The following is a 27,919-nucleotide window of genomic DNA, read 5'->3' on the forward strand; positions in this document are numbered from 1 at the left end:
CACCTCAGATAAGCCCCGGAATAAAGTGACAACCCTCCGAAATGTTGGAGATGTGATCCCCGACTTCCACGATGAGGCCGAACAGGTCATTCTGGAGTGTCTCACCATCCTCCCAAGAATATGGCTTGGCCCATATCTTCGACACCCACGGGTGCCGTGTTCTTATCGTTGGGCTTCTGTAATGCCATACTGTGCATCCTTCCCCGCGCCTTAGCTATCCTAGCCCTGCTAGCCAAATTCGCCGTAAATGTCGCTGAAGGCTCCCCGCCATGTAAGGGGTTTACTTGGACGCCATATCGGTCCATCGCACTGGAGCGCCTGGTTTGTTTCATTGAATACATGGTCGGGATATTAAATCTTTCTGATTGATTCACAGGTCCCATTGATTCTGATATTCACCGCTCATGTAGCTTCACTCATCCTTTATTCCATCTCTGGAACGAACCTAGAAACCATCCGCACCGCAACTACCCTACCAAGCCATGTCACAGAGATTACCTGCGCGCTGATAATTCTCATACTTTACACCAATAGTCGAAAACGATCACACTTACTAGAACTTCTTCTCCTCGGGTTCGCGATTCTAGACAGTTTCAGACTCGCAACACTATGGACTGTCCTAACTGACCATGGGTTCGCGCCAATATATACGGCCATAGTGGCTATTCAAACGACAGCTACAGTCCTTTATGCCGTCTCTGGGTTCGTGATATCGTGTTTGAGTGGCGCTTCCCCTCAGTCAGACACGATGGCGAACGGGTATGCTCTTTTCCCATCAAGAGAGAAGGAAGTAAGCTTGGCCAGCTTAATATTTCTGGGATGGCTTGGTCCGATTCTCTCGGCCGGGAAAAGAGGAGATATTTTACAAAGCGACCTAGAACGCATCGAAACCCACCCAACCTCGGCCTTCTTCCCATCGCCCGATGCAGATCCGAAGAAGGATGAGGACTGTTCTTCTATGAGGCAAATGGCTCGAGACACTTCCCTTCGAACCTACCTCTTGTTCGTGTTGGCCGTGATATTAGCTGCGTTGACAGCTGCGACTACACTTTGTCAACCGATCATAATTGGCGCTTTAGTAGCCTTTCTACAGACTGAAAGTCATACATCTGTCGGCTCATGGCTGGTTGTCGCTCTGTTCATTGAGTAAGTTGCCTAGATTTCAATGCGATTCCCAGTTCTGGGGTCACCAAAAGTGTTGAATCGACAACTAACTTGAACTACAAGCTTCACTCTTCTCAACATCCTCGTTGCACAGAGTACTCATATTGTCGACCAAATATCATTCCGCATTCGGGCTTACCTCACCTACCGCATTCACCTCAGATCTCTAGAGCCGGCGACATCGCAGGCGACCTCCTCGAACGACGCCGAGAGCGCGAAAGTCACAGTGCTGGCAAATGTGGACGTGACACAGGCTGTCTTTGTTCTCAAAGTAATCCCCGACGTTATCACAAGTGCCATCGTTGTAGGGGTCGGGGCATATCTCTTGTACAACGCTGTCGCCCTAGTCTTCCTCGGACCTTTGCTGTTGGCCCTCGTAAGTGTCAGTGTCCCGATAGCCCTTGGTAACAAATTGACGAAAAGTCAACGCTACGCTCTTGAGGCTACCGAGCGTCGGATACGTTCGGTGGGCCAGCTCATAGAAAAGACGCGGAGCATTCGCATGGCTGGTATGCAGGCCGTTGCTGAGAAGGAAGTGCTTGAAAATCGCCAGATCGAAATAGAGGCAATGTCTCTGTACCGGAAATTCCTGATCGGAGTGGTGTTTGCCTGTGAGTTCATGCCTTTTCTCTAGGCTTCAGGCATCCCTGACTTAACCCGTACTAGCGGACTCTGTGAACGGTCTCTCACTTCTAGTGACCTTTGGCATCTACGCAGCTATCAACGGAACAAACTTGGACTACTCGACTCTATTCACAGCTCTGTCGGTTATTTCTATCATGCTCGGATCATTTCCGACGTTCATCCAGATGCTGCCGGCATTGCACGAAGGTGTCGTCAGCTGGGGTCGCATAATAGCCTACGTGAAGCCCAAAGTCAGGTTGGCTGAAAGGCATAACGACGCTACAGCTTCCAACGGGCTCATTCACCTGGAAAAGCAAGTCTCTGTTTTAGCAAAAATTTCCGAGGCATCTTTGGCATGGGGCAATGAAGCAATCATTCACGACGCCTCCCTCACCATTAAGAAGGGAACAATGACTGTAGTCACGGGCAGCTCAGGCTGCGGCAAGTCAACCATCTTGAAGTCTCTTGTGGGAGAGGTTCGCATCTCTGCAGGCACGATACAGTTGGGCACAAAAAAGATTGCATTCTGCGACCAGTCTCCATACTTCCTGGCCGGCCGTACTATTCGCCAAAACATCATCTTACAGCGCCCCTTCGACGGCGCACTCTACGCAGCTGTTCTCAGCTGCTGCTGCCTGGGGCCCGATATCTCGCGGTGGTCAAGCGGTGACGAGACCATCGTTGTCGACAGTGCAGGGACCTCTCTCAGTGGAGGCCAGAGGAAACGATTGGCCCTCGCACGAGCGTTATATCACGAAGCAGATCTTTTGATCCTCGATGACGTCTTCACAGGGCTTGATGCCAAGACTGCCAGAGAGATCAGTACAGCTCTGTTTGGCTCGCGGGGTTTTGTCACCGAAAGAAGACAGAAAATGGCTGTTCTGGCTGCTATGCCATTGGAAACCATAATGATACCATCAAGTTTCGCTCATGAAACACTCTCAATCGTGGAAGGAATGCTTCAACGGACTGAGGCCATTGAACCTGGCCAACATCCTTCAATCATAGACTTGGAGGGACCCTCCACTGTCGAAGATAATGTCGACTCAATTGCCAATTCTCGACGGCAGGCGGACGTGGAAGAAACGTGTCTATCACCGGAAACCGAAAAGGCAAAAGCTCTCGCCACAGAAACCACGCCAACGGCTACAGATGCCGCTCAGTCGCCTCGAGTCAAAAACCAACAGTTCTTGATGCGTGACTTCGGGAATTACATGAAGTCGTTCGGAGTATGGAATCTTGCGGTCTCCGTAACAGCAACATGTGTTGTTTCCGGCATAAATAAAGCCAGTCGTACGTTCCTGGTATCCTCGGGTTTCCCATGGCTAACGTGTTGAGCGGTTGTGCAATAGCATTCTTTCTGTCGTATTGGACAGGGAAATATCAAGCTGGCGACTATTCGAGCGCCCCTGGCTTCTACATTGGGATGTATTCTCTCATTGTGGGTTCAGGGTTCATCGGTACCCTCGTGGCCTGCGGGTGAGTTCGTCCAAGGAGTCTTTCCAAGAGCGGCAGTTAACCGAACTTTGTTTTTTAGTGTGTTCTTCCTCCGCATGATACCACAGTCTGCAGTCTCAATCCATAGGGATATGCTCGATGTCTTGGTCAGGTCAGCAGTCTTAACATGACTCTCTGTTGTCCATAAGTGGTCCTAATATCACAGTTCCGCAGCTCTTCCGCCGGCTTTCTCGAGACGAATGGCGCAGAAACTCTCAATAGGTCAGTTACAATCCAGATTTTGTGCATCCCCCTCTACGTCGGCTCCATCTGCTCACGAGACGTTCAGGTTCACGAACGACGTCAATATCCTTGACCTCGCCCTTCCTCTGGCTGTTCTCAACTCAACATGGGGTGAGCTCTACCGCATTAACTGTTCAAAGACTCTCACTAATCATGGTGCTCCTTTTGGAAAGCCATCGCCGCCGTTCTAGCATCCATGGGGGTACTTGCTGCAGGTTCTGTCTACACTCTGATCAGCCTTGCAGTCTCTCTTTTTGTCCTCTACTTCATCCAGCGCAGCTACCTAGCCACCACTTCACAACTTCGGACTCTACAAATTGCTTCACAGGCGCCTGTAATCGGAACTTTGCGAGCAAGCTGTGACGGACGTGCAACCATTCGAGCCTTCAATTTACGGGACAGCGCATCCAGCACTCTCGTCAATCAGGTCTATCAGGCCAGCAAGTCAGCATACCTCTTTCGATCCCTCCAATCTTGGCTTTTTCTTGTCATTGGACTTCTTGGAGGTGGGGTGGCTGGAACGCTGGCAGCCCTGCTGGTTGGGCTAAAGTCTAAGGTCAACGTTGGCTGGGCTGGCGTTGCTCTGGTGAACACAATTACACTGGGATCTGACTTGAAAATGCTCATGAATTGGTTGACTCTTCTGGAAGCACAATTGGGCGTCGTTCGACGCATCAGGGAGTTTGTTGCGACTACCCCTAGCGAGAACTTTCGAGCGGTGGACGGAGCTTCCCCGCGTATTGAAGAGCTGTTAGATGACTGGCCATCTAGGGGCGAGGTCGTACTTCGTAATGTTTCTGTGGCGTACGGGTAAGTGTCCCGAGTCAATCACTCACGAAAGACCCTTCATAATCATATTTTTCCAGCGATCATACGGTCTTCACCGATGCATCAATTCATATCCAAGCTGGCGAAAAGGTTGCCGTGATTGGAAGAACCGGGAGGTAAGCTTCAAGGCTTTTTACTTCATCTGAAAGGAAGTAACTGAATCTTCAAAGCGGGAAAAGCTCCTTGGCTCAACTTCTATTTGGGCTGATAACAAAGACCGGCGGCTCTGTCCACATAGACGGTGTCGACTTAGATACGGTCTCGCCTCAATTGCTTCGCCAGAGACTTGTCGGAGCACCTCAATTCTCATTCTACAACGGACAGGCTAGCGTCAAGACAAATCTGGATCCCGGCGATAACCACTCTCCATCTGATGTTGTGGACATGATTAGACTTGTGTCAGTCGGTTTGTCGGACAGCGGCCAGCCCGAAGTCATGGTTGACGTCGATCAACCATGGGAATCTTCTCGATTCTCCTCATTTGGTTGGCAACAGCGCCTTGGTATTGCGAGGGCGTTGCTGAGAAGAAGTGCTCTGTACGTCATGGATGAGCCGACAAGTGGGTGAGTGTTCTATCTTGTCCCTCTTCAAGGGCCGCTACTAACATCAATTTTGAATAGAATGGATACTATGACTCATAAGGCCATGATCCATAACATTCTCAGCACCCATACTAGTAGTACAATGATTATTGTGACACATCACACTGAGGGGCTGGACATGTTCGATAGAGTTCTAAGGGTCGACGAGGGGAAGATAGAGTGGTGAGGGACTTGGGGCACGGTTGGCAAGCCAACACTTTCACTCGGTGAAAAGGTGATTTCATCCAGTAAACACATCATCTTTTCGGAGATATCTGCATGATTGTCCTAGTCAAGCAGGAGACCTAAGCAATGAAAGATCGTCATTATATACCCCAAGAAGATCAGTGCCCACAGCAGCATTACAATGATTTGTATCCATTTCCGGCCTTCATGTGTCTTTAGACAACTGCCTTTTAGGGTGATTGATAAACCAGACCTGACTGAAGTCTGGTCGGCTAAGGTCTTACCCGTGACGCTGCTTGCAACCAACTCGGAACTATTTCGCTCCCGAGTTACCGTTTCGGTTGCCCCTGGAAACGATTCCCTTGACGCAGCATTTCAAAAGTCTTGGCTTTCCTTGCTGTGGGATGATCAGCATGGAGATCGTTTGCATTTGTCTGTCTTGCGGCTGCAACTCGGCTTCCCCGCTAAAGGTGCCCGGTCCAGCTAACGTCAGTCGGGAATAAGCTTGTTGAGAGCTCTGTCGAGGAGCATCTTGGCAAAGAAGCAACAACAGATGAACCGTTCCACCTTACAACGTCAATTGAGCCACTCCGGCCCTACCGAGGAATACAAACCGGTTTAATCGCTCTTTAGAAAGCTACATCTGCCGATCGCGACCTTGTTTAAAAGACTTTACAAATCCCCGGGCTGGGGTTCCATCGGCATAGACTTCTAAATCGAGTCAGTGGCCTGACTAAATATGGCGACCGTATGCGGGGATAGTGTCGCATCTATACTACCGTACGGTAGCGCGCGGGAAGCTCAACTGCCTCTTCGGAACCTACGAGCCGAGATGAACTCAGATAGAGAGCGTTGGTCGTGCATCCCGATGGCAACCGGTGATGTACTCTCATGCACAACAGTGGCGCAAGATATGCAATATCACGAAAACGAGAGCAGCAATAGATGGCATCGTAAGATTGAGTGTCCGTAGAACGCGATGCTACCTGGTGGGAGGCCGGTGAGCGAAGATATAAACTCTCAGAAGAATCTCCGTCGGCATGCCTTTCCACAGCCGCCGCCATCGCCTATAACCACTACTTGCAGCTCTTGTCAATAGCCACAACTCAACTTTCGTTAAGTCGTTCACTCTCAAAATGAAGTTCGCTGCCCTCCTCGCCCCTCTCATCCCTGCCGCTTTCGCCGCAGAGTGCGTCCGCGATGGCGGATGCCCCGGCTGTGGCACTGTCGACAGCGTTAGCTTCTCCCAGAGCGGCAGCACGTACACCGCGACGTCTCCGTCCTACGGCTCCATGACCATGACCGATACGACTCTTTCCGTCAAGAACATCTCCAACAAGTGGCTCTTGTTCTGCGTCTACGGATCCGTCTGCGTCCCTCTTGGCGCTGGCGACAGTTGCTCCACGTCCCGCCTCTCCACCGACAACCCTACCCTCGGCCTGCAAGTGTGGTCTCAGTAAATAGTACGACTTTACCAGCTTTCTTTTTCTTGCCTTACAAACGTCTGACAAAATGACCAGTGGAGCTATGAACGGGTTTCTTTCGATAGGAAGAGTTTAGTAGTAGACGGACACACGGGTTCTTTTTGAACAGGTACGGTGCTGCCATGGCTGCAGCAAGCCATCACGCGCCTGACTTTGAAGATGGCCTTGAAATAGGCTTGCTCGAACGCCTGCGATGGTGCCTGCAATAGCAAACTTGTGGATCTGGGGAGTTCTCGACCTTGAACTGCGGGGAGTCACTACATCCATAGCAAGCTAGCAAGTATCCATGACCACCAGACGCAACCAATGACTAGAAATGCAAAGTCGCTGTCAGCAGATCAGATGGCATTCAGTAGCACCCTTCATGCATTGTTCAAATGACGTATATTGCGGCCTTAAGCCTTGGCCTTTGGCTAAGGAGTGGAGAGTTGGCCCTGGTCCTCCACCTCAATGGCGGGTTGCATCCGCACCCTGCATGCCAGCTTGGCGCTATGGCCAACTCATGCTTGAAGCTGGGAGATGTCGTATCCCAAGTAAAGTAGTTGGTAAATATGTATGGATGAATGAAAGTGTCGTTCCTTCGGGTGCAAGTTCCATGGCTTGCTCCTGTGGTTGTGTTGTGTCTTCCCCGAAACACCAGTAACCTGTCCCTCCTATGATTCAAAAGGTTGATCTGCAACTCAAGGCAGATCATCAACATTTAGTAAAACACTCTCCCCCAATGAAGTGAAACCGTCTCGCCCCATTCGTCGCAACAGCTGGGCTGCTCGCGACTTTGCTTTCTCTGCGGTAGAGAGATCGCGGTAGTTGTGGAAGTTCTCCACGAAATTTTTGTTGGGAAACTCGCTGCGCAAAATGTCAAGCACGGCATCGAAGTTGAAAGGCTCGGCCCACGCAAACACTCGTTCGCCTTGGACCTCTGGCAACACAGCGCAGGCAACATGAAGCCTCGCGGTGTCTTCAACATCAACAAAGTGCTCTAGATTCGCCATCAGCTAAGTCGCCACATAATGATGCGAAATAGAACGTACGTGGTGGACTACACGTCAGTTGGTCCATGTTAATTCCGTACCACAGACTTTCGACGAATGATGATGTTGAAGGGTGGCCTTGGTTGATAACATCGAGGCTCCTGCCGAAGTTGCAGCTAGGGAGCACTTTCAAATCATCAGCAAACTCCTCATTGACAAGACTGGCAGAGAAACTACCTGTGTTGACAACCAAGTCTGGACGGCAGCTCTTGTCCTGGTTGTAGAACTTCCAGACAGCCCTCTCCGCTTCAATCTTGCTTGCCGCATAAACGTGCCATGCTTGGTGCGGATGAGGCTTCCCCCACGCAACCGCCACTGACTCAATGTTCCAGCTTGTTGTTGTCACCTCTTCGCCTTTCTGACCAGGCTTGGGTAGAGCCGCTGCAACCGACGAGCTTGTCAAGACGAATCTCTTGACAGTTGGCGATCTGTTGGCTGCTTTGAGGGCATTCATGGCGCCGTTGATGCTGCTCGGAATGACGCTCTCTGGGTCGGGACTCAAGGACACTGGCGAGGCCACGTGGATGACAGCCGAAACGCCTATGCACAAGTCATTAAAAAGCAACCAGACTGTTCTACTCCAAAAACCAACCATCAACAAGAGAATCAAAGGCCCCCTCGTCCTCCAGGTCCGGCAGAGAGGCCAACGTGAAGCAACCTTTCGGGTTGTCCCTCTCCATCAAGTCCTCGACCCAAGCGTACTTTGTCGGATCTCTGACGGTCCCGCGGACATCGAAACCAAGCTGCAGCAGTTGACTGCAGACATGGGAACCGATGAAGCCATTCACACCCGTCACAAGAACAGTAGAGCCCTCTGGAATGCCAAAGCTCCCTTCCGACTGCATGTTGACGTTATTGGCGGTTGGTGATCGTGTGGGCCGGATAGGACGCGGTGGAAGACGTCAAAGGTCTCGAGGTGCAGGAAAGCTGCTCGGTTGCTGTAGATCTTAAGTCGATCATGGCTGTCAAGACCGTCTAGGGTGTCATGAGCCATCCCGGGGAAGACGGCAAGAATGGAAACTGCAATGAAACAGTGGCATGTCAGTTAAAAAACGCCTCAATTCGAAAATTCATTGCAAAGCGATTACTTTTCGTTTCTTTTCGTTTTACCCCGCCACGAGAAATTTTTATTTATTTTGGATGGAGGGGGGGTTTCGTCTTTGACACTTTTGTGACATTTGTCAAGTGGCTTGAAACGCAACTCGCCCAGAAACCGCTGTCGTTGAGTGCCAAGTGGGACTCCTGAAAATCCCCAAGATGGGGGGCTGTGGGCGACCTTTGAATTCTGGCATCGTGTCAAACCCCGCCAACAGGCACAATAAGCCGCGGTGTTTTCTTGACAATTGTCCATGCACGCGATCCAGATCGTCGGTAGCAACGAAAAATCGGGGAAGAATTAATAATTAGAAATCGCAGGTCCGAGACCGTGCACGAATTGGGCAGTTGGCCGGGAAAGTCGAGACACCAAGACGGGAAGCTAGCCAGGATGAGAAACGCGAAACGCAGCAAGACGATCGATAGGAATGACGACGCTGTGATGAACCCCTGGGCAGATCATTTCACTTGGCCAGTTACGAGAATCTCTCTTCGTTCGCGTCTGAGCGCTCGCAAGAAAGAGGCCGCCATTGGAGCGCCTGGCTGCTGTGCCATGGGCTTTTCAAACCTTCAGAGAGGGGAACGGGGTCGAAATCACGACATTTTCCACCTGTGGCGCAGATCCAAAATTGGCTTCAGGTTGATCATCCAATCCTGGTTGACAGAAAAAGTGGTTGTTTGAGTCTAATTGGACAGTAGCGGTTGTCGGGGATCCAAGACGTACACACAAGAAATCGTGACCCTCTTCTTGCAGGGCTAAGGCATGAGCTCGGGCGGGATCTGGCTCAAGACAAGGCATCCTGCATTTCAGCTCGACTCTTGGGGGTTCGACGTGTCTCGATGCGGAACCATGCGCCTTATCTCGGCCTGGGCGCGGGTTCCTGAGACTTGATTGACATGTGAGCTGATCCCACACGTGTGATAGCACCAGGAATCCTTGACTAACACTGAGTCTTGGGACGAACTGAAGTGACGACGGCTCTGCATAAAATTCATCGAGACATGGCACCTTAGCTGTTGTTAGCCTGCCAATTATGTGCGGTTTCTACTTTCAGAATCGACAGTTCAAGATCAATAGATTGCAATGACCCTTTCGTTAGGGAACTCATTGAGTCTTCTAGAACGCAATTAATCAGTCACCGAACTCAACAATAACTCGGGAACAAACTCTGAAAATAGGGTATTGGAGAAACGTGTCTTGGCTTGAAAACGGCCAAGCTTCTCGGCAAAACCAAACTGGCAAACTACCTCGAAATTGAGCAGACATCAGCGTCAGTCAAATTCGCGCGGGTACGGGTTGCTGTACCTTCAAAACCAAATAAGAAAAGAGATGAAGATCAAAACCAGCCTGTCTATTACTGATACACATTAATATTCGCAACCGATGTTCCCTTTTCACAAGCCACCGTCTCAGTCGCGCACATCTACGGTTTCTTGACAAAAGCACTGTCCCTCAGCCAATCTTCCATGCTAGTCACACCGGGATGAACCTTCTTAGCTTCCGCCAAGTTAGCTTTGTAGCCATCGTTCTTGAACCAATCCACCATCACACCAATCTCCGAAACTCCATGCTTCAGCGCCTTGCCAAGCAGTCCAAAAGTCGTGCCAGTGGGAGCGCCCGTGACCTTCTCGAAAGTCTGGCTCAGCTGCGCGTAGGTCAACTCGTCTCCCGCAATTCCGAAAGCCTTCTTGTTCCACGTAGCTGGCTGATGGAAAGCTTCCGCCGCGAAGAAACCAATGTCTTTCGTCGCGATCCACTGCAGAGGCTTTTCCTTCATGGTATCGCGTAGCATGGTGAAGAAGACTTTGCCGAAGAAGCCCGGCAGAAGATTGTCCATGAAGATGACTGGCCGGATGATGGTCCATCCCATGGGACTTTTTCCGTTCGCCGTGGAGTCGCGCAGATGATGTTCAATCTGATGTTTTGTGATGAAATGCGGTACCGGAGTGGGATTGCTCCATGACCTCTCGTCGCCGCCACGTTCCACACTGCTGTAAACAAAGTGCTGCACGCCGGCCTTGATCGACTCATCTACAAGAGCCTTCCCCTGCCTGGTCTCGTGGTCTGCATTCTTGCTGTTCGTTTGAAGAGCTTGCACGGAAAAAACACCCCACAGAGGAACAGCCCCGGCAGCGGCTTTGGCGGAAGCGAAGAGTGCGGGTGTCGCGTCGAGGTCGCCTTCAACGAGTTTGATGTTCTTGGATTTTGCGGCCAGACTCTTGGCTGAGGCGGATTGGGCGTTTCGTGTTACTGCGAGGAGAAGAAAGTCCGACGGCTGGCGAGCAAGGAGGGCGTTGATGACGGCGCCGCCTTGTTTGCCGGTAGCGCCGGTGATGAGGAGTGCGCGTGACATGTCTTCGGTTCAATGGTACCGAACAGATTTAGAAGACGTGAATGGAAGATGAGAAAATAGTTGGATGTTGATGGAGATGGAAGAAGTCGCACAGTTTGGGCGGCCGTTTCTTCAAATAATGATCACTTGCTAGACATTTCACAACTTATGGTCCACCGAAAATCCCTTCAAAGCTTTTGCACGATTCAGTACACTTTTCCATTGAAATCTCTGAGATGACAAAGTCGGATGGTCTACCACACCGGGTCGGGCTAGTTGTCATTACGGCAGCACTCACGTCGGACATGGTCGGAGGCCGGTGCTCCTGACGGCGGGAGATCCACCCGGCGTCGGCCCGGTCAATCTGCCTGCAACCTCTCGCTATTTTCGGTAGTCTTGTTGTCCCGTTTCAGTGCAGGCTCCTTGACGCTGCGTCATCAGATAGATAGGTAATTGGTAATGACCCGGTGTGAACGGGTGCTTTTCGGAGCCCTGACGGACCAACTGATGACATATGCGGCGTCTCGTGTAGGACCAGTTCAACTTGAGAGATCAAGTGATTATCATTTATAAGAGAAAGATATTTAGAGACCAAATAGCATCTTCCTAACAAAGACATTAGTTTCATTAAACAACTTCTTCGATCATCACTTCTCCAACAACTTATCACCCCATCAAAATGACTATCACCGTCGCTTTGGCTGGCATCACCGGCAAATTTGGACTCCTGCTTGCTTCCAAACTCATCCAAAACCCCAATGTTACCCTCCGAGGCTACTGCCGTGACCCCAAGAAGGTCATCGCGGCCTTGGCATCTTCCCCACAAGTTGAACTCTTTCAAGGTGAAGCCTACGACGAGGAAAAGATTCGAAACTTCAACAAGGGCTCCGACGTCGTCATTTGCGCATACCTTGGCGACGATAAGCTCATGGTCGAGGGGCAGAAAATTCTCATCGATGCATGCGAGTCTGAGGGAGTTCCTAGGTACATCGCCAGCGACTGGGCTCTGGACTATACCAAGCTCGAGCTCGGCGAGCTCTTCCCCAAGGACCCCATGAAGCATGTGAAGGCGTACCTTGAAACCAAGAAGTGCGTCAAGGGCGTTCACATTCTCATCGGGGGCTTCATGGACGCCATCATGAGCCCCTTCTTCTCGGTCATCGACCCTGTCACGCACACGTTCAAGTACTGGGGCGAGGGCACCGAGCCGTGGGAGGGTACCTCTTACGAGAATGCCGCTGAGTACACGGCGGCGGTCGCGACCGATCCTTCTGCTGTTGGTGTACAAAGATGTAAGTCAAGCTGTCTCCTAATTATACGAGCTTCTTCTGATGCCTTCTCAGTCTTGGGAGACAGAAAGACCATCAAAGAAATTGCGGCCTCTTTTGAAAGGGTCTACGGTATTAAGCCGCATATGGTACGCTTGGGTTCGATTGACGATCTCAAGTCCACCATGCACCGCGCCCAGGCCGAGAATCCGTCCGACATTTTCAAGTACATGTCTTTGTAGGTCATCCAGTCGCATGTAATGACAGTCACTAAGCATTATCAGGTTCTACATGTACTACTGGATCAATGGTCGGACGTTTGTTGGACCCGATGTTCAGAATGAAAAGTATTCAAATGTCAAGCCTGTCACGTGGGAGGATTTCATGAAGGCACACAAGCTGGAGGAGCTTTCTGGAGTGTTTTCCGCGTAGGAACTGACAAAGAAAGACACTTGGTTGATGACCTACATGGTAGAAGCAGACGAACTGGAATGTTGAGTTTAGGCATTCAACGCTAAGAATAGTCTCCATTTTCCAGATTACTTGTATGTTGGTCCGAATCGCTCAGCTCACTGAACACTGCATGGGTACTCCTCCTTCTCCTCCTTCTTTAGCACGCCATTCCTGTAGTACAACTCGATCAATGGTGTCCCTAACCCTCTTGTCTTTGGCGCGACTAATTCGATCCCATATCTCGCTGCAATACCCTTGGCGATTTGTTTCATCGTCTTGCCCTTAGCAGGGTCAGCAACGAACTTGTCAATATTCTCGTTGAGATCAACGGAAAGCTTCCTCATCAATCTTTCGGTGCCGACCCGTGGCACGTCTTCAATGAGCTCCTGCAGTATTCCTTGATATCCGGTTTGACCTTTCCAATATTCTTGAGGCTGAAGGTATGTAGGGCGAGTGTGGTAGTGATGCAGCATTAGCGCAAGGTCGTACTCATAATGTGAGCGAGCTCCTATATAGCTCCTCGCAGGCGAGAGAAATGACAACCTCCAAAACCAATTGCTGGCGCTCCGGATGATGAACTTGTCAGGTTCTACTTGGGCGCAGCTTTGGGCCATTTCACTGACCACGGCACAAATTGTATGCCAAATGGGCCAGTCACGCTTCCATGCATCTCCTGTAGGGCGCCCCTGGTCATCGAAGAACCTTTCTACACGCACAGGGTGGGCTACCATGCCATAGTCCACGAGGAGCATATGCTGAAATATAGAGCGGGCGGTACGATCGAAGTCTATGTTTGACTTTCCGACTAAGCACATCAAGTCCCTCCAAGTGCTCATTTTCGAGTGATACTGGCCTTGTAGCTCCACATTCGGATGAGTGTCTCCTTGGCTTCCTTTCTGCAACTGAATGTCATAGACTATAATGGACACGGCCCCAAAGAATGGTTTGCTTATGGAAGGCTGACTGAATGACATTATTTCCTCGAGTCGTCTGCCATGGCAGAATCCAGAATGAAGCTATTGCATGGCTCGCTTCCATGCCTGGCTTGGTGGTCTTCCTAGCATTGCTGTGTACTCGAATCGTTCAGGGCGAATGGCACTAGACTCCGTTCGCCAAACCTCGCGGCTGTCCCATCTCGGTAGACAGAGTTGGCTCAGTTTCTCGAACTCCAGATCTTCCCATTCATGAAGAGGAGGTAACGGCTTCCCTTCTATAAACGGACTTGAGCTGTCGAGTGCGTTGGTTTCAGGACCTGCTATAGGTTCCAATTTCTTTTCGTCGGTTTCTAACTTTGGATCTTTCAGTTCATGAAGTATCGGCAGGGGTTCCATGACCCCTTCTCCGAACGAAGTCGGGCCATCTTTTTCGGATTCAGTCGGACAGCTGTTTACGTCCGCTTCCAAGGAGCTTTCCGGGCCCGAACAAAAAGAGATCAAATCATCGGACTCTGGCTCCATGATCTTATGAAAATACGCCGCAAAAGGACAGACACGTCAAACTAAAAGTTGAAGTTGATCTGAAGATTGATTGGATTTGACATGAGTACGAAACCCCTGAGGACGCCTATCGTTTTGTTTGCTCTCAAGGTCCCCTCCTACCTCGGCCCATAATGCTCCCTTGAAGCCACTTTCTTTCATGTCCAGGCAGCGCCATCGTTACCCTCCTTCTACTACGATTGCGATTAACTCGTATGATGGAAGGTCCGACGTTTCACCTGGAAATATTGAAGAGTGTCTTCTCTTGATGACTTCGCGGGCTGGTTCAACTCATCCAGCGAAGGGTCTTCTGAGGGTGGAGACGTTCCCATTTCCAACACCACCAACAACAATAAGAAGCGGAAGGTCCTTTCCGCCACTGACGAAAATGCTCATAGCGACACAAGACGGTGGGCTAATGTCTAACTAAAACAAAGCATTATAATCGTCAGAAAGTGATGTTGACGCAATGTGATTTCTGCCCAGTGCTCAGCTTCCTATCAAGGGTGGCTCGTTCTTCCCTAGTGTTTGTAGTGCAATTGAGAACAAATTCCATAATCATGAGCATCTGTCTTACCTCCATCAATTAGCGTCTTCTTTACCGTCCTTGCCTTTGTCGCTATTTCTGTCCGTCATCGTCGTCCATCGTCGTCGTCCATCGTCGTCTATCGTTTATAGGTGGTCCAACCTATCAAGCCGAAGACAGACAAACAAACATCTTTACTTCACATATGGCGGACAGGCTTCGGCTATCACAGGAACGTTGAATCTCAAGCCACAATCCTTTGAACTACCGCTGAAGAAGACGGACGTCTACTTTCTCTTGGAGAGCTTTTGCAACACAAAGACTTGTGTGACACAGTACCAAGGCTTCCGGCGATATACACACTCCTCAGACATCGACAGAAGAACTGCAACTTTCCAAACAGAAGCCCAAATCTGCAGCATGTTGTCGACCTCACAGGTCCCAAACACCACAAAGTCTATCTGTGCAGCATGCGACCTCAGCCAGGCTTTATGACGTCCACATAAGCCTCCTAAAAGGCTGTTTGATTACCTCTACATGTTAAGTGTGTCAACACAAAAGCAATACCTCCTATCGTCCCATCGAGAGTTCTCAGTCAGGCCACATACCATTCTGTCTCAAGAGTACTTAGAAGCATCACTCTCCGCCTTTCATTGCTCCGCATACCGGGCGTTTGATACAGCTTGCAGAGCTTTTGCCAGGCTTCCTCGCCATCAGCATGCCACTCCACCGCCTGGTAACACATTCTCAGCCAAATGACACTGAATCGGCGTAGCCACTCGACCAAAATATCACGTAGTCAGCCAGATCGCACATGACAGACATCGCCGCCGAGCCTCACTGCCTTGAGTCAAACTTGACCACATGCAAAATCCATCAATAAAGCCAACATCATGGACCACACACAGTGAGCTGCACGCAATGCCACTGACCCAAGCCTTCTTACCATTTAGCTAGACTACCATCAAACCAAATCATGAATCACAACAATCAAGCCTATAAGACCAGGGCCAGACAGCCAGGAAAAGAAGACGAGCCAGCCAAGTCATTGATTAAGCAAGATTCTATTTAGATCATAGACGTAGATTCCCTCCACTCCAATCTTCCAAGCCGCTCATCCCTCGTGTGATCTGTTCTTGACCTCATCCGTATGCAGCCATCTCATCACCATCGAGGGCACTCAACACTGAAACTGTTTGACACTCGACCGTTGTCCGCACAACGTGCCACCCGTCCGTACCCCCCGAGATCTGACGTTTGTGCGCCCAGCCCCTGAATCATATCTGTCGAGAAACCCACCACTTCAGTAGATAAAGCCTCTCCAAGCCAGCACCCCGATCCTTCCTCGTCCGCGTTCAACAGCAACTTCCATCACATCGCCCACACCGCACCGTGCCAACTCTCACCCCAACATCTGACGAAGCCATGGTAAGCCCCCCCTCCGCCCACCTCACCTCACCCACCTAACACCCCCAGAAACTCCCCCTCATAAACCTCCTCCTCCCACCCTCCCTCACCTCCCACTCCGCCCCGACCACCCGCTCCGTCCCATCCTACTGGACCTGCACCGCCTCCACCACAACCACCCTCCCTGGCCCAGGCCTACCCGCTCTCGCCGCCATCAGCGATGTCTTCACCGCGCTTTACGGCTCCGACCCAATCACCCTGCGCGCCGAGCAGGCCCGCGTTGCGACCTGCAACGGCCTGCTCTTCGGCCTCTGGAACGGACACCCGTACACCGTTACGGAGCCGGAGGGTCTGCGGGCGGAGGTTGCGAGGCGGGATCCGAGGGATGGCGGGGAGTGTCTTGGCCATGCGGATCAGGAGACCGGGGTGGACGATGATTTGAGGCTGAGTTATATGTTTGGGCTCGCGGAGGACTCGTGGGTTAGTGGTGGGTTGACGGAGATTCGGCGGTGTGAGGATTATTAGTAGGCTACGCACCATGCACGTTCACACGGATAGAAGCTCACAGAAGGGAAAAGGCAGATTTTGGAGATAGTTCACATGTAATTCATATCTAATGATGATACCTCGTCCTGCCACCGCCTCCTTGCCCCGAGGGGTACCGCCGCCCGTTCATCGCGAACGGGACGGGTTTCCTCGAGGGCTGCACGGTCGTGATGGCGTCCCACATCTGGCGGATGCCGGCCCTGCGCGCGGGCAGCATGCTGTACTGCAGGCTGTACAGGTTCTTGCGGTTGAGCGGGGGCACGAAGCGGCCTGTCAGGAGGCAGAGTAGCACCTGCGGGGACAGGTAGTGTTTGCGGATGCGGTTGCCCATTTGGAAGTACTGGTGGAACATTGCGCGGAAGGTGAGGGGAATGGACTGTGTAATCTGTTAGCGAGCGCATTTGTGAGGGTGGGCAGGGGTTGCTTACCTTGAGGTAGATGACGGACGTGGGTGGTTCGTTGGAAGTATTATTAAGTCTATAATCATGGGTATCTCGAAGTTCAAAACGAATGCCGCCTGTTCATGTTAGTCGGATGGCTTCTCAGTTAGATGCAGTTTAGGTCTCACCTGGAAGTCGTCGAGGGTCTTTGACCCGTAACATCAGCGCGAAAAGGGGAAAGTGGTTTAAACAAGAAAGAAGCGTATCAAAGACGGCTTTGAGGGAGATGATGACCATGCGGGCGATGGCGAAGTTCAGGTAGAACACAACCACCGTTGGCAGGAGGAAGAAGAGCAGGGTGAAGAGGATGGTGCCGACAAGCAGCTGGTCCAGGTCGTAGTCGCACGAGTCGATACGGTTACGGAGGACATTGTGCTTCTTGCCGCGGAAGAGGTGGAAGAGCGAGATGAGTATCGTCAGTTGCCAGTGGTAGATGCGGGCGGATGCGAGGTAGAACGAGTAGATGTGGACGGTTAGGGCGGAGAGGAGGTCGGAAAACATGGCAATGGGCATGCTGGCGCCGGCGAAGCTTGAGAAGCCGATGAACCAGATGATGTGGGGAAGCACTGGTTGGAGGGTCACGATGCAGTCTGAGACGTTAGTACAGAGCTTTCATCTGATACGGGGAAACCCACTGGACCAATAGTCAATGACCCAAAGGAAGAGGTCACCGAGGAACATAGCCAACTCGCTGTTCAGCTTCAATCCGGCCGGCCATCCCATCAACCATGAGATGCTACGTTGAAGCGCTTGAACCGTGTACTTGCTGAGGAGCTCGCTGATGGCATTGGCAACCCATTCCGCATTATCGATAATGTACGACCCCAGAGCGATGCCGATGATGACGTCGTTGGCGACGAGCCACAGGCTGTTGTAGAACCTTATGTAGTCCGGGTGGCTTGTCGTGACGCTTTCCCAGTCGTTTTTGCGCTGTCGCAGCGTCGTGTACTGCATTGGCCAGTAGCAGAATTGCTGCAACCGAATTTCCACCTGCTGCGCCGTCGCTGAGATATCCTTCAACGCCAAGTAGTTGTCCTTCAACCTGAACTCCAAGATCTGAAGCAGAAACTCGGCAACCGCTCTGTGGCCCATGAGCATGTAGACGAAGCCCCATTGTATCAGCGGGAGGAGGTAGAAGATGAAGAGATCCCACACAAAATTGCGCATCGTTGTCGCTTGTTCCACCACTCGTTCCGAGACACTCAGAGTCCGCTTAGGCCTGGTGCCGATTCGAGAAATGTTCTTCTGCAACAGCTGTTCGAGCTCCCAGGACCAGTTGATCTGGTTCACGATTTTCGGCAGAGCTCTCTCCTTCGGTGACGGGGACCGCTTGACAATGGTGTGTTGCTTAAGCTTTTCCACCAACTTCCTCTTTTGCTCCTTCTTCTTCAACTCGTGTTTCTCCTCCTCCGCCATGTGTTCTGTCGGGGGTAGGCTCGGTGCCTCCTTGTTGCCCAGCGCAAGGGAGATGGGGTTCAGCGAGATGTATTGCATGCGGCTGGGGCGCGGTCGGTCGTAGAGGATGATCTGTATGCTTAGAGCTCTGGCGCAAGTGATTCGAGGTGCCTTCGCGTTGGCTGGGGTCGTCGCAACAAATAAGGATGGGTCCAGGACCACCGCATCACTCGGGTTGGTGAGGCCCAAGACATGCATAGCTCCGTGGCCGCATCGCTCGTAGATGCTGTTGACAGGGTGCGGGGAGTTTCGAAAGAGGGTTCCCGCCTTTAGGGCAAATTCGACATGGCCGGCCTGTTGCTTCGTCAATTGGTGTCCATTTCGTCGGTCAAGGTGTTGGAGCGTGCTGACATCGACATCGTCAAGGATGGCTACGACGAAGACGTCTAGGCTCGAGTTCCTCCATCCCACGACAACGCCAGGCAGGTCGGAGCGCTGGATGTCCGTCGGCCAGAATATCCTCATTAATCCATCATTCTCTGGCATGTCAACCACGCGCGCAGCAGCGGGAGGCGACACTTAGAAGGACCCTCGCCGTCGCAACTGTTCCCTGGCTGAGACGCCAGCTCCGGGGGATCTGGGATGCTAAAGGGTGAGATTGTTGTCAGCTGGAAGCTTCTTTGCGCCGGCGCAACCACACATGTCTCAGGGGCGAGTATCGGGGGAATTCGTCGTACCAGGTTCGACTCCCTCGTGGCCAAGCGTTCCACGGGAATGAAGACGAGGAGGAATACAAAGGTCAGGAGCGCAAAGCCTTTGGCAGCGCGGGTCTATCGAGAGAGAGCTGGTCAGAGGCGTATGAGGTTGGGAGCGGCGCAGGGAGGTCCCTACCACGACTCCGTAGTTCCAAGCAAAGATGGCAAGCTCATAGAGGCGAGTGACCAGATCCCATCGGGCGGTGATGTAGCCTGCTACGAAGATCCCAAGGCTGAGGACGGAGAGGGGGTGCATAGAATCGCTATTCCCTTGGGTTGTGCATGCCGAGGCTTGTCGCCAAGCTGATTGCGGTGCGCTTGGGGTTCGGAGGAGGGACTCGAGGCGGTCCTGCGGCTGCGGGCTTGCGACTGCGGGGGAGCCAAGAGGGGGGAAGCTTTCGAAGGTCGAGAGGGGCGAGATCGCGAGCTGGATTCGAGCTTGGAGGGGTTTCCAGGTCTTTCGGGGACGAGATATGACGATGTGACCAGAGGAAGACTCGACTCGAGATAGGCTGGTGGTACAGGACAGCCGTGTTTATCGCGCGTTGTCTGGGGAAGGAGAAGGGACTGGACAATTGGAGCGGACGGGGGGGTTGGTCCTTGGATGTCGGAGACAGGGTCGGGAGGTGGGCAAGGGACAAGCTTCGCGCGTGGAGAGGAGGCTCGCAAATCGGGGATTGGGCCTAGGTGGTGTGGCCCGGGACGGGAATTGGCAATGTAATTATTGGCGACAGCGGACCGCCTATTTCCTGCTGTTCCCCTAGTCTTTGCAGCGATGTCCTGCCGCTAGCGAATGCTGTCGTTAGCGGGTCGAACCTGCTAAAGCGCTGCGCTGCCGCTCGGTATTGGGCGAGCAGAGGGCGACCCACCGAACTGGACACGGTTTGCTGCGCGGTGTGTGTGGCCCCCCCCCCCCCCCCCCCTCCTCCCCCCTCCTTGACACTCTCGCAGACGGTTCATAAGCCTGTGACGGCGACAGACACAGGGAGCCGCTAAGGGGACACGGCACAAACCTCTGTGAATTGGGGGCCAGTTGCAAGCTTCACATTGTCTTGACTGGGATGTGGGCGGTCTGGAACCTGGAACAACCCGCCCTGAGCTGCTTCTGGATTGGCCGAATTCTGGCCCCTGCTTGACATTTGACGCGATCCGGGACTGGGAACAATGTTTCTTTCCTCTCAGAGACGGACTCGCAGCTGAGCGACGAGAATGGAAGAAAAATGTGCAATCACGTGGGCCCTCGGAGTCCGCAAGACGCTTCCCGCCTGCGGTGCTTTCGTTGGTTGATATGACGGATCATCAGTTTCAATATTTTCAGATCTTCTCACAGCATGCATCAAGTTGATGGAGACCCTGGCTGATCTCAATCTTTGCCGTTGGCAGTGCTGCGAAGTACATTGCAGTGTACCTTTGGAACAGCATAACGATGATGCCACTTGCGAAATGCACTGCCATCGTACTTTCTTCTCTGTTCAAAGCTCTCCCGTCCACACAGGGGATTCTCTCGGGGAATTCAAGCTTACGCTAAGGTTATCTGTCCAGGGATAACTTAGTCTTGGGCGGCTCACGAATGATGAAATGCAGAGAGACACGGCGGTTGGACGCGTCATGGGGAAGAACGGGGCATATTTTGAGATTACGGTTCCTACACTGCCACCTTGTGCCCAACAAATGCAACCCTGGAAAACGCCAAACCGACCGCGAGATATGTTGCTAGTTGGATCACGTCCTGCATGAGTGGTCAGAATTGGCCTCCCATCACGTAGGAATTGGGGATAACTCACATTTGCGGCCCAAGTACGTCGCGTCGCTCTCTTTGCTGTCCTCCCGTGCCTCGTCCAGAAGCTTGTCTATTCCGCGTTCCTTCAACGCCACCTGCAAAGTTGCCCACTCAGCTCATGCTGGCCTAGACCACCATACACAACAACATGTGCTACTTACCGTCAGGCACTTTTGGTAGTTCTTGAACAAGTCGGCGCACTCATTGTTATCCGTGCCGGTGCCCCTCAGGTACTCTACACCTACGTCAGATATAACTCACAAACAGCCATAGGGGAGGGGGGTATGGGAACAAGACTGACTTTCGCTGTACCATTTCAGGAAGCATGTGTCGTAGCGTCTGTGACCGTTGTCAGTTTGAGCTCTACAAAGACTTCACCCGGCGACTCACTCCTTGACTTCATTGCATTCGGGTGCTAGCGAGGCAGACATGGTGGGTGTCGTGTTACGGATGTCACGGAGAACGTGAGATGAAGTTGAGGGAGGGCGGCGAGAAATCGAGGCAAAATCGTCACGGCTTTTCCTTAGGCACTCAACTGCGTCACAGCGGCTGCATCCGCTGTAAGTCTGAGGCTCGGCTGAACATCAGCACCTTACTCTCGACTTCCTATCTGCCGCATCTTTTTAATTGAGGCCAAAATTTACTCAATGAAGGAAAACACATGTATTTTGTCTACTTCTCATAGCCACAATCATTTCAAGAACCTTGATTCCCCGGCTCTTCCTACTGACCATACACAACTATGCATTTCTACGTCAGTGACAGCTGAATCGTTGCTTACCTCATCCCCAGATATCGATAAGACTGATGAGTGGGGCGTTCTATCTTATCGGCAAGGGACCTCTCCCAATTGGCATAATTTTTGATCGTCAAACTTCGCAAGCAAAGCCGCGACCAACGCTCACGACACCTCAAGCGTCGCGCCGACACCATGACCTCCCCCCAGGACTTCAAGTCTCTCCAGGAGAAGGTGCAGTCCGCGCTTGTGGCCACCACCCGCTCGGTGAACCGCATCGCCGCCGAGGACCTTGCTTTCCAGCGCGCCGTGAACCCTGGCGTGGGCGACGACCTCGACGCCAAAACCGAGCGCCTCCTCGAGCTTTCCACGACCCTCCTCAAGTCAGCCGCCAGCGTCTGCGGCCTCAATGCGCCCAACCTCGAAGATGCCGACGACATTGATATGCGCTGGCGGAGCGTTGTGGACGTAGTGGACTCGGTGCTGGAGAAGGCCGACACCTCGATCGACGAGTACACGGGAGCTATCAAGAGGAAGGATGCGCCCACCGCAGATGTGAGTACATCAAGACGGAGGAAGGAGAATTTCGATTGCTAAAGACTTGCGCAGGCTTCCCAAGCGAAGAAGGCAAAGACTACCGGAACTGATAAGGTCATCCGCAATGCCAACATCTCGAAACCCCAGCTCAACTTCGATCCACCTGTCGACAACAATGCGACATGGAAGCCCATTCTCACCGAGAAGCCCCACGCCAAGGTACCGCTTGAGCAAAGTCTGGTATCCAACGAGACGGACGGCTTTGTCACGTACGATTACACCATTTTCTTGCCTTTACTTTACATGGACAAATCCACAGACTCCAAGCACACTAGATCTCGCATAAACAAGCGCCACAAGACAAGAGGTTCAATTAAGAGTATTAACGGAGAGATTAGGTACAAGCACCCGTACGAAGCCGAGATCCTCGAAGCGAAATATCCCGATCGCGTCTATCAACAAGCCGAACCTATCCCCTGGCAACCCGTCGACAAGACCGAGGCGACATGGGTCGATACCTTCGAGGGCGTGCTGGAGATGTTAGAGGAGCTCAAGAAGGCCAAGGAGATCGCTGTCGACTTGGAACATCACGACTTCAGGACATACGTGGGACTCACATCACTGATGCAGATCAGCACGCGCGAGAAAGACTGGGTTGTCGATACCCTGAAGCCTTGGAGACAGCAGCTCCAGGTTCTGAACCAGGTGTTTGCTGATCCAAACATCGTCAAAGTAGGCTTGCCTCCAACTCGCCTATGGACAGCGCTAACGAGACTAGGTTTTCCACGGCTCATACATGGACATTATTTGGCTGCAGCGCGACCTCGGGCTGTATGTGAACGGCCTCTTCGACACATTCTATGCTTGCGAAGCTCTCCACTACCCCCAAAAGAGCTTAGCATTCCTGTTGAGCAAGTTTGCCAACTTTGATGCTGATAAGAGATATCAAATGGCCGACTGGCGCATGCGGTTAGTAGAGTCTAAGGGGTTGACGCACACATCACTAACACTTGTCAGCCCATTGTCCCCGGAAATGCTTTACTACGCCCGCTCTGACACACATTACCTCCTTTACGTCTACGATAAGGTCCGTAATGAGTTGGTGATGAAGTCCGACCGCGGTAACCCTGGAACCAATTACATCGAGACTGTTCTCCAGAAGTCCAAGAGCCAATCTCTGTCTCGATACGAGGGTGAACACTTTGACCCGGTCTCTGGAAAGGGTCCCAAGGGCTGGTACGGCCTCTTGCTCAAGCACCCAGCGCCCTTCTCAGGCCAGCAATTTGCCGTCTACAGGGCTGTTTGGGCCTGGAGAGATGAGGTGGCGCGGAGAGAAGACGAAAGCACCGCATACGTGCTCCCCAACGCGATCATTGGCGATATCGCCAAGCGCATGCCGCCTGATGCGAAGGCTCTGCACGCCCTCATCCCCCCCAGTTCCCACATTGCCCGACGAAATGTTAGCGACATCTGGGTACGGTACCAAGAAGCGAGGGAGCGCGGTGTGGAGGAGCCGAGTCTGTACCATTTCTTCCGCTCGGATTTACCGTCTCGCCCAGCCAAGCCATTGGTCGAGACCGCGGTGGATGATGCAGCTGATGTTGCCGCGGAGCCGGGCCAACTGGCTCAGTCCCAGCTTTTCGGCGGCATGGCTTTGAGTTCGGCGTGGGAGGCGACGCCGTCTGCGGCTAACGGTCTCGGAGACTTCGTCATGCTGCCCTGGCAAAAGTTCGTGCAGAACGTAGCAACAACTGAGGCGACCGCTCAAGAGGATGTCGCTATGGAGGGAGGAGTCGAGGCCGAAGCCAAGGCTGCTGCCCAGCCTGAGGCGCCTCCGGTCGAGGAGGAGTTCACCCTGAAGGCCGGCACGAAGCGCAGGGCCCCGGCGCAAGAGGAGTCAGATGGTAGTGACGACGAATCTGGATCGGAAGAGAGCACTGTCGACATCGTGCTGGAGCGGGCAGACGGTACGCCCAGCGGCAAGAGGGGCAAGACTACAGAGGGTGACCGCAAGGCGAAGGTCGAACAGAAGAGGGCCGACAAGGTCGCTAGATACACTGAAGATTACCAGCGTGCCCAAGCCGAGGTCGAGCGTCTCACGAAAGATCTCGCTGAGGACCGGGCATACCCAGTGCAGCTTGAGGAGGCGCAGGGCATCGCATCTGAGAAGAAGCAGAAGCTGGACAACTACGTTACCGCGCTCGCGAACCGAAAGGCCAAGGCCGAGAAAAAGGCCGCGGCAAAGGCGCGAAAGCAGGAGAAGGCAGAGCGGAAGAAGCAGAAGGAGGCAGAGAAGCTGGCGAAGAAGGCTGCTAAGAAGGCCGCGAAGAGCAAGAGCGAGGGCGAGGGTGATGACGATGAGGAGGAGGAGGCTTTCGACTACGGACAGGCTGCTTCGGTGCTTCACGCGAAGCGGAACGGGGGAGGTGTCAAGAAGGTCGCGAAGCCGGCGTTCGACCCGTACGCCAAGACGGGAGACGATGCGCCGAAGGGGGCCCGCAAGGCGCCGCCTCCGAGGGGTGAAAAGAGCGCGACCTTCAAGAGGTGAGGGGCGGGTAATGGTGGTTGCTTGGATTTGCAAATGGGAGGGGTTTAGTGCAGGAAGTGTTATTAGCATTGCTCTCGGGCGGAATTGCCTCGAGATGCCAAAATCAAAAAGTTGATACCTGTGGGTGCCTTGGAACCCAAAATTGTAAAATCATCAGGATGGTACATTATCTTATCGCAAGTTTTCCGCGGGGTGCGGAATTCCCTCCCTCCCCGCAGACGCCCTGCCGCAGCCGGGACCCCACGAAAGGGCGGGATGTCAAGATCGGATCTTACTTTTCGAGATAGGGTAAACGGATGTCGTCGTATCGATGCCGCTTATGACCCCGGGATTGGCATCCTTCCCGCAGGCGTGCTTCCTTGCGTGACGTGCGAAATGTCAAAATGTCAGGAATCAAGTGCCGCCCGCGCCCTGCGGTGGACGGCTTGCATGCGCGGAGGGCCGATCTTGGTGCCCCCCGCCCGCCGGTGGTCGGATCCGCGGGGCCTAGCGCGTGTGATAGGGAGCGGGAGACATATCGTGGTGCCGGGTTGAGGACCCTAGATGGGATTTTCCCCTCATGTCGCGGTATATAGTGAATGTTTTTATCTTTCTCTCACTTGGATACCTCTTTTCATAAAGGACTTTCTTCCTTGATCTTTAGAAGGGGAAAGTGGTAACCTCCATCTTGCATAACGGCCCGCCCCCACCACCTTGTGCGCCCAAGCTCCCAGAGCTCACCAACTTCCTTGCGTCAACTTCATCCTAGATTGGCAACATCCAGCTCGACATAAAAGCCGCATTCTTCCTCTGGGACAATTGTACAAGTCTTCTTCTCGGCCAATCTCAAGGATAAGAGGAGAACGCGAGAGGGACGATAAGGGAGCACCATGTCCGACCCCGCAACAGAGATAAAACGCCCCGCGAACCTGCCCTCGGCGACGCACCATGTCGTCGTCAAGCTCGAGACGATCCACGTGGCGCTGCCGGAGGTCGACACCGGCGACCTGACGCACGAGGTCATCGGGTACGAGTACACGCGCCCGTCGGAGCCGCAGGTCGCCGCGGCGCGGGTGTGGCCGGCGAGCATCCTGATCACGACGACGGTGCCGATTAGCAAGGAGACGTTGGGGGAGGCGCCTTATTTGTGAGTTTTCCTTTTCCCGCGCTTTTGACCGGGTGATTGGACGAGATGGGTTGGTCTGACATCTTCATCACAGGAAATGCATCATCACGGAAACAACGGGCACAAATCACATTGACCTGGAAGAATGCAAGCGGCGCGGCATCACGGTCATGTACTCACCGCAGGCGACGGTCGAAGCTGTGGCCGAACACGCGCTGGGCTTCGTAAGTCGTCAACCCTCTCATCATCAATACACCAATGCTCACTGGAACAGTACTTCTCAACCCGCCGCCGCCTCGTGACGCTGCACAACACGATGATGGACCACTCCCCCGCGCACGCGAACCCGTGGCGCACAAAGGGCAGCATGTCCTCGCTCCTCCTCGACGCCGAGGGCCGCCCGCCGCACACGTGCGGCAACGAGGTCGTCGGCATGGTCGGGTACGGGCCGATCGGGCAGCGCATCGCGGGGATGTGCAGGGCCCTGGGGATGCAGGTCCTCGTGGCGGCGCGCAAGGACTCGCCTTCTTCCACCCCCGCTACCACAAACGGCTCCAACATCACCAACGGCGACCAAAGGACGCCCTTTGAGGAGGTCCTCCGCCGCGCGACGACGCTCTTCATGGTCGTCCCGCTCATGCCGGAGACGAAGAACCTCATCGGGGCGGCGGAGCTGGCGCTGATGAAGCCGGACGCGATCATCGTCAACGTGGGCCGCGGCGGGACGGTGGACGAGAGGGCGCTGCTGGAGGCGCTGAAGGAGGGGCGGCTGTACGGCGCCGCGACGGACGTGTACGAGATCGAGCCGGCGGGGAGCGGGGAGGATAGCGTGCTGCTTGGGGAGGAGGCGAGAGGGGTGAATCTGACGCTGAGCCCGCATCTGGCGTGGTGTGCGGACCAGACGCGGGTGAATATCAGGAAGGTCGTGGGGGAGAATTTGAGGGCGTTTGTGAGGGGGGGGAAGGGGCCGAATGTGGTCCTTGATATGAGGTAGAGGTGGCGATGGAGGAGGGAGATTGACTGGGTCTAAGAGGATATAGAGAGAGCCGGCGGGATGGGTTGCGGCTTCATCACCGAGAAGGGCGTCTTGGCTCACCGAGAATCCTAGAGGAGGGCTACTGAGAAATGCTCCGCTGCGTACGACACCCCGCACCTTGCGACATGAAAATGTCCGATGGCTTTGCTCAATTCGATTGGCCTGGGTCTGGTCGTTTCCCGATGGTGTGCCCGTTCAGCTGCGATGCCAAGATAGGGCGACCGGTGAGCTGGGCTAGCTTGTTTTTGCCTTGCCTTGCCGCCCTCGACCTCGAATCTTTCAGGAGCTTGGACAACATGTAATGGAAAAGAAAGGGTCCCGCGACGTTGCAACTCATACTCCTCGCAAGCCCCAGACGATTTTCCCTGAATATTAAGAAAGGGGAACTCGAAAGTCTCGGAAGTTCAAGAATAGAAACATCACCTGCCATTACCCGCTCCCGCAGCCGCCAGCTGCTTTCTTCTTCCCTCAGCCATCCCGCGAACCATTTCCTACGTAGACAAATGGCCCTCATCCAGACCTGCAACGACGAATTGAAACTTGCAGCGCGTCGTCAGCAACCACTCAACCTGCCGGCAGTGGCTGAACCCCAGCTGCATTGTTGATTGAGGGAGCGGGAAACCCCACTGATCGCCTTTAATCTCCCGCTGCGGCTGCAACAGTCCCCCCCTGAGCAGGGCTGGCTGGCTGGCTGCGTCGTGTGGGGAATTGGGATGAACCACAATGGGTTTGGGGGGGAGGTGCACGACTGACCCTTACGTGAAGGCGGGAAGTGACAGGTTTTCCGAGACATTTGTGCTTCTTTCAAACTGCCGTGGTGGTCTAGAAGAAACAACCGCAATTATT

General features: G+C 53.2%; 11 protein-coding genes across 11 annotated transcripts; 6 read left to right on the plus strand and 5 right to left on the minus strand.

The window, feature by feature from the left end:
* Window positions 1-748: 748 nt before the first annotated feature.
* atnG-10 (ABC transporter atnG) lies at window positions 749-5,124 on the plus strand (the record flags this gene model as incomplete). The annotated part of the gene is made up of 12 exons (XM_066151959.1): window positions 749-790; window positions 1,094-1,146; window positions 1,228-1,775; window positions 1,831-3,081; window positions 3,141-3,267; window positions 3,326-3,397; window positions 3,460-3,507; window positions 3,575-3,639; window positions 3,702-4,338; window positions 4,395-4,472; window positions 4,527-4,919; window positions 4,977-5,124. The coding sequence occupies 12 exons, from the start codon at window positions 749-751 to the stop codon at window positions 5,122-5,124; spliced, it is 3,462 nt and encodes a 1,153-aa protein (XP_066008812.1).
* A 1,135-nt stretch (window positions 5,125-6,259) lies between these two features.
* On the plus strand, window positions 6,260-6,583 carry CGGC5_v008058 (uncharacterized protein; the record flags this gene model as incomplete). The annotated part of the gene is made up of 1 exon (XM_032022878.1): window positions 6,260-6,583. The coding sequence occupies one exon, from the start codon at window positions 6,260-6,262 to the stop codon at window positions 6,581-6,583; it is 324 nt and encodes a 107-aa protein (XP_031891691.1).
* Window positions 6,584-7,287: 704 nt separating this feature from the next.
* Window positions 7,288-8,483, minus strand: ALD2-4 (Aldehyde reductase 2; the record flags this gene model as incomplete). The annotated part of the gene is made up of 3 exons (XM_032022889.1): window positions 7,288-7,586; window positions 7,639-8,178; window positions 8,231-8,483. The coding sequence occupies 3 exons, from the start codon at window positions 8,481-8,483 to the stop codon at window positions 7,288-7,290; spliced, it is 1,092 nt and encodes a 363-aa protein (XP_031891690.1).
* A 1,674-nt stretch (window positions 8,484-10,157) lies between these two features.
* Window positions 10,158-11,087, minus strand: Nmral1-1 (NmrA-like family domain-containing protein 1; the record flags this gene model as incomplete). Its single annotated transcript, XM_032022900.1, has 1 exon — window positions 10,158-11,087. One exon carries the CDS (start codon window positions 11,085-11,087, stop codon window positions 10,158-10,160), a length of 930 nt encoding a protein of 309 aa, XP_031891693.1.
* Window positions 11,088-11,745: 658 nt separating this feature from the next.
* On the plus strand, window positions 11,746-12,766 carry CGGC5_v008061 (uncharacterized protein; the record flags this gene model as incomplete). Its single annotated transcript, XM_032022911.1, has 3 exons — window positions 11,746-12,358; window positions 12,410-12,572; window positions 12,619-12,766. 3 exons carry the CDS (start codon window positions 11,746-11,748, stop codon window positions 12,764-12,766), a joined length of 924 nt encoding a protein of 307 aa, XP_031891692.1.
* A 137-nt stretch (window positions 12,767-12,903) lies between these two features.
* Window positions 12,904-13,623, minus strand: CGGC5_v008062 (uncharacterized protein; the record flags this gene model as incomplete). The annotated part of the gene is made up of 1 exon (XM_032022925.2): window positions 12,904-13,623. The coding sequence occupies one exon, from the start codon at window positions 13,621-13,623 to the stop codon at window positions 12,904-12,906; it is 720 nt and encodes a 239-aa protein (XP_031892045.2).
* Window positions 13,624-16,213: 2,590 nt separating this feature from the next.
* Window positions 16,214-16,720, plus strand: CGGC5_v008063 (uncharacterized protein; the record flags this gene model as incomplete). The annotated part of the gene is made up of 2 exons (XM_032022936.1): window positions 16,214-16,216; window positions 16,265-16,720. 2 exons carry the CDS (start codon window positions 16,214-16,216, stop codon window positions 16,718-16,720), a joined length of 459 nt encoding a protein of 152 aa, XP_031892046.1.
* Window positions 16,721-16,808: 88 nt separating this feature from the next.
* gpi1 (N-acetylglucosaminyl-phosphatidylinositol biosynthetic protein gpi1) lies at window positions 16,809-19,122 on the minus strand (the record flags this gene model as incomplete). The annotated part of the gene is made up of 5 exons (XM_032022947.1): window positions 16,809-17,117; window positions 17,170-17,258; window positions 17,310-17,771; window positions 17,817-18,930; window positions 18,988-19,122. The coding sequence occupies 5 exons, from the start codon at window positions 19,120-19,122 to the stop codon at window positions 16,809-16,811; spliced, it is 2,109 nt and encodes a 702-aa protein (XP_031892047.1).
* Window positions 19,123-19,155: 33 nt separating this feature from the next.
* On the minus strand, window positions 19,156-19,587 carry CGGC5_v008065 (uncharacterized protein; the record flags this gene model as incomplete). Its single annotated transcript, XM_032022958.1, has 3 exons — window positions 19,156-19,221; window positions 19,314-19,406; window positions 19,468-19,587. 3 exons carry the CDS (start codon window positions 19,585-19,587, stop codon window positions 19,156-19,158), a joined length of 279 nt encoding a protein of 92 aa, XP_031892048.1.
* A 2,455-nt stretch (window positions 19,588-22,042) lies between these two features.
* rrp6 (Exosome complex exonuclease rrp6) lies at window positions 22,043-24,932 on the plus strand (the record flags this gene model as incomplete). The annotated part of the gene is made up of 5 exons (XM_032022982.1): window positions 22,043-22,402; window positions 22,457-22,653; window positions 22,783-23,116; window positions 23,163-23,353; window positions 23,402-24,932. 5 exons carry the CDS (start codon window positions 22,043-22,045, stop codon window positions 24,930-24,932), a joined length of 2,613 nt encoding a protein of 870 aa, XP_031892050.1.
* Window positions 24,933-25,801: 869 nt separating this feature from the next.
* hprA-1 (Glycerate dehydrogenase) lies at window positions 25,802-27,031 on the plus strand (the record flags this gene model as incomplete). Its single annotated transcript, XM_032022993.1, has 3 exons — window positions 25,802-26,058; window positions 26,132-26,261; window positions 26,312-27,031. 3 exons carry the CDS (start codon window positions 25,802-25,804, stop codon window positions 27,029-27,031), a joined length of 1,107 nt encoding a protein of 368 aa, XP_031892051.1.
* Between the last annotated feature and the right edge of the window lie 888 nt (window positions 27,032-27,919).

The sequence above is a fragment of the Colletotrichum fructicola genome (genome assembly GCF_000319635.2).
Source record: "Colletotrichum fructicola Nara gc5 chromosome Unknown KSG_Nara_v1_contig04, whole genome shotgun sequence".
In the NCBI taxonomy this organism is placed as follows: Eukaryota; Fungi; Ascomycota; class Sordariomycetes; order Glomerellales; family Glomerellaceae; genus Colletotrichum; species Colletotrichum fructicola.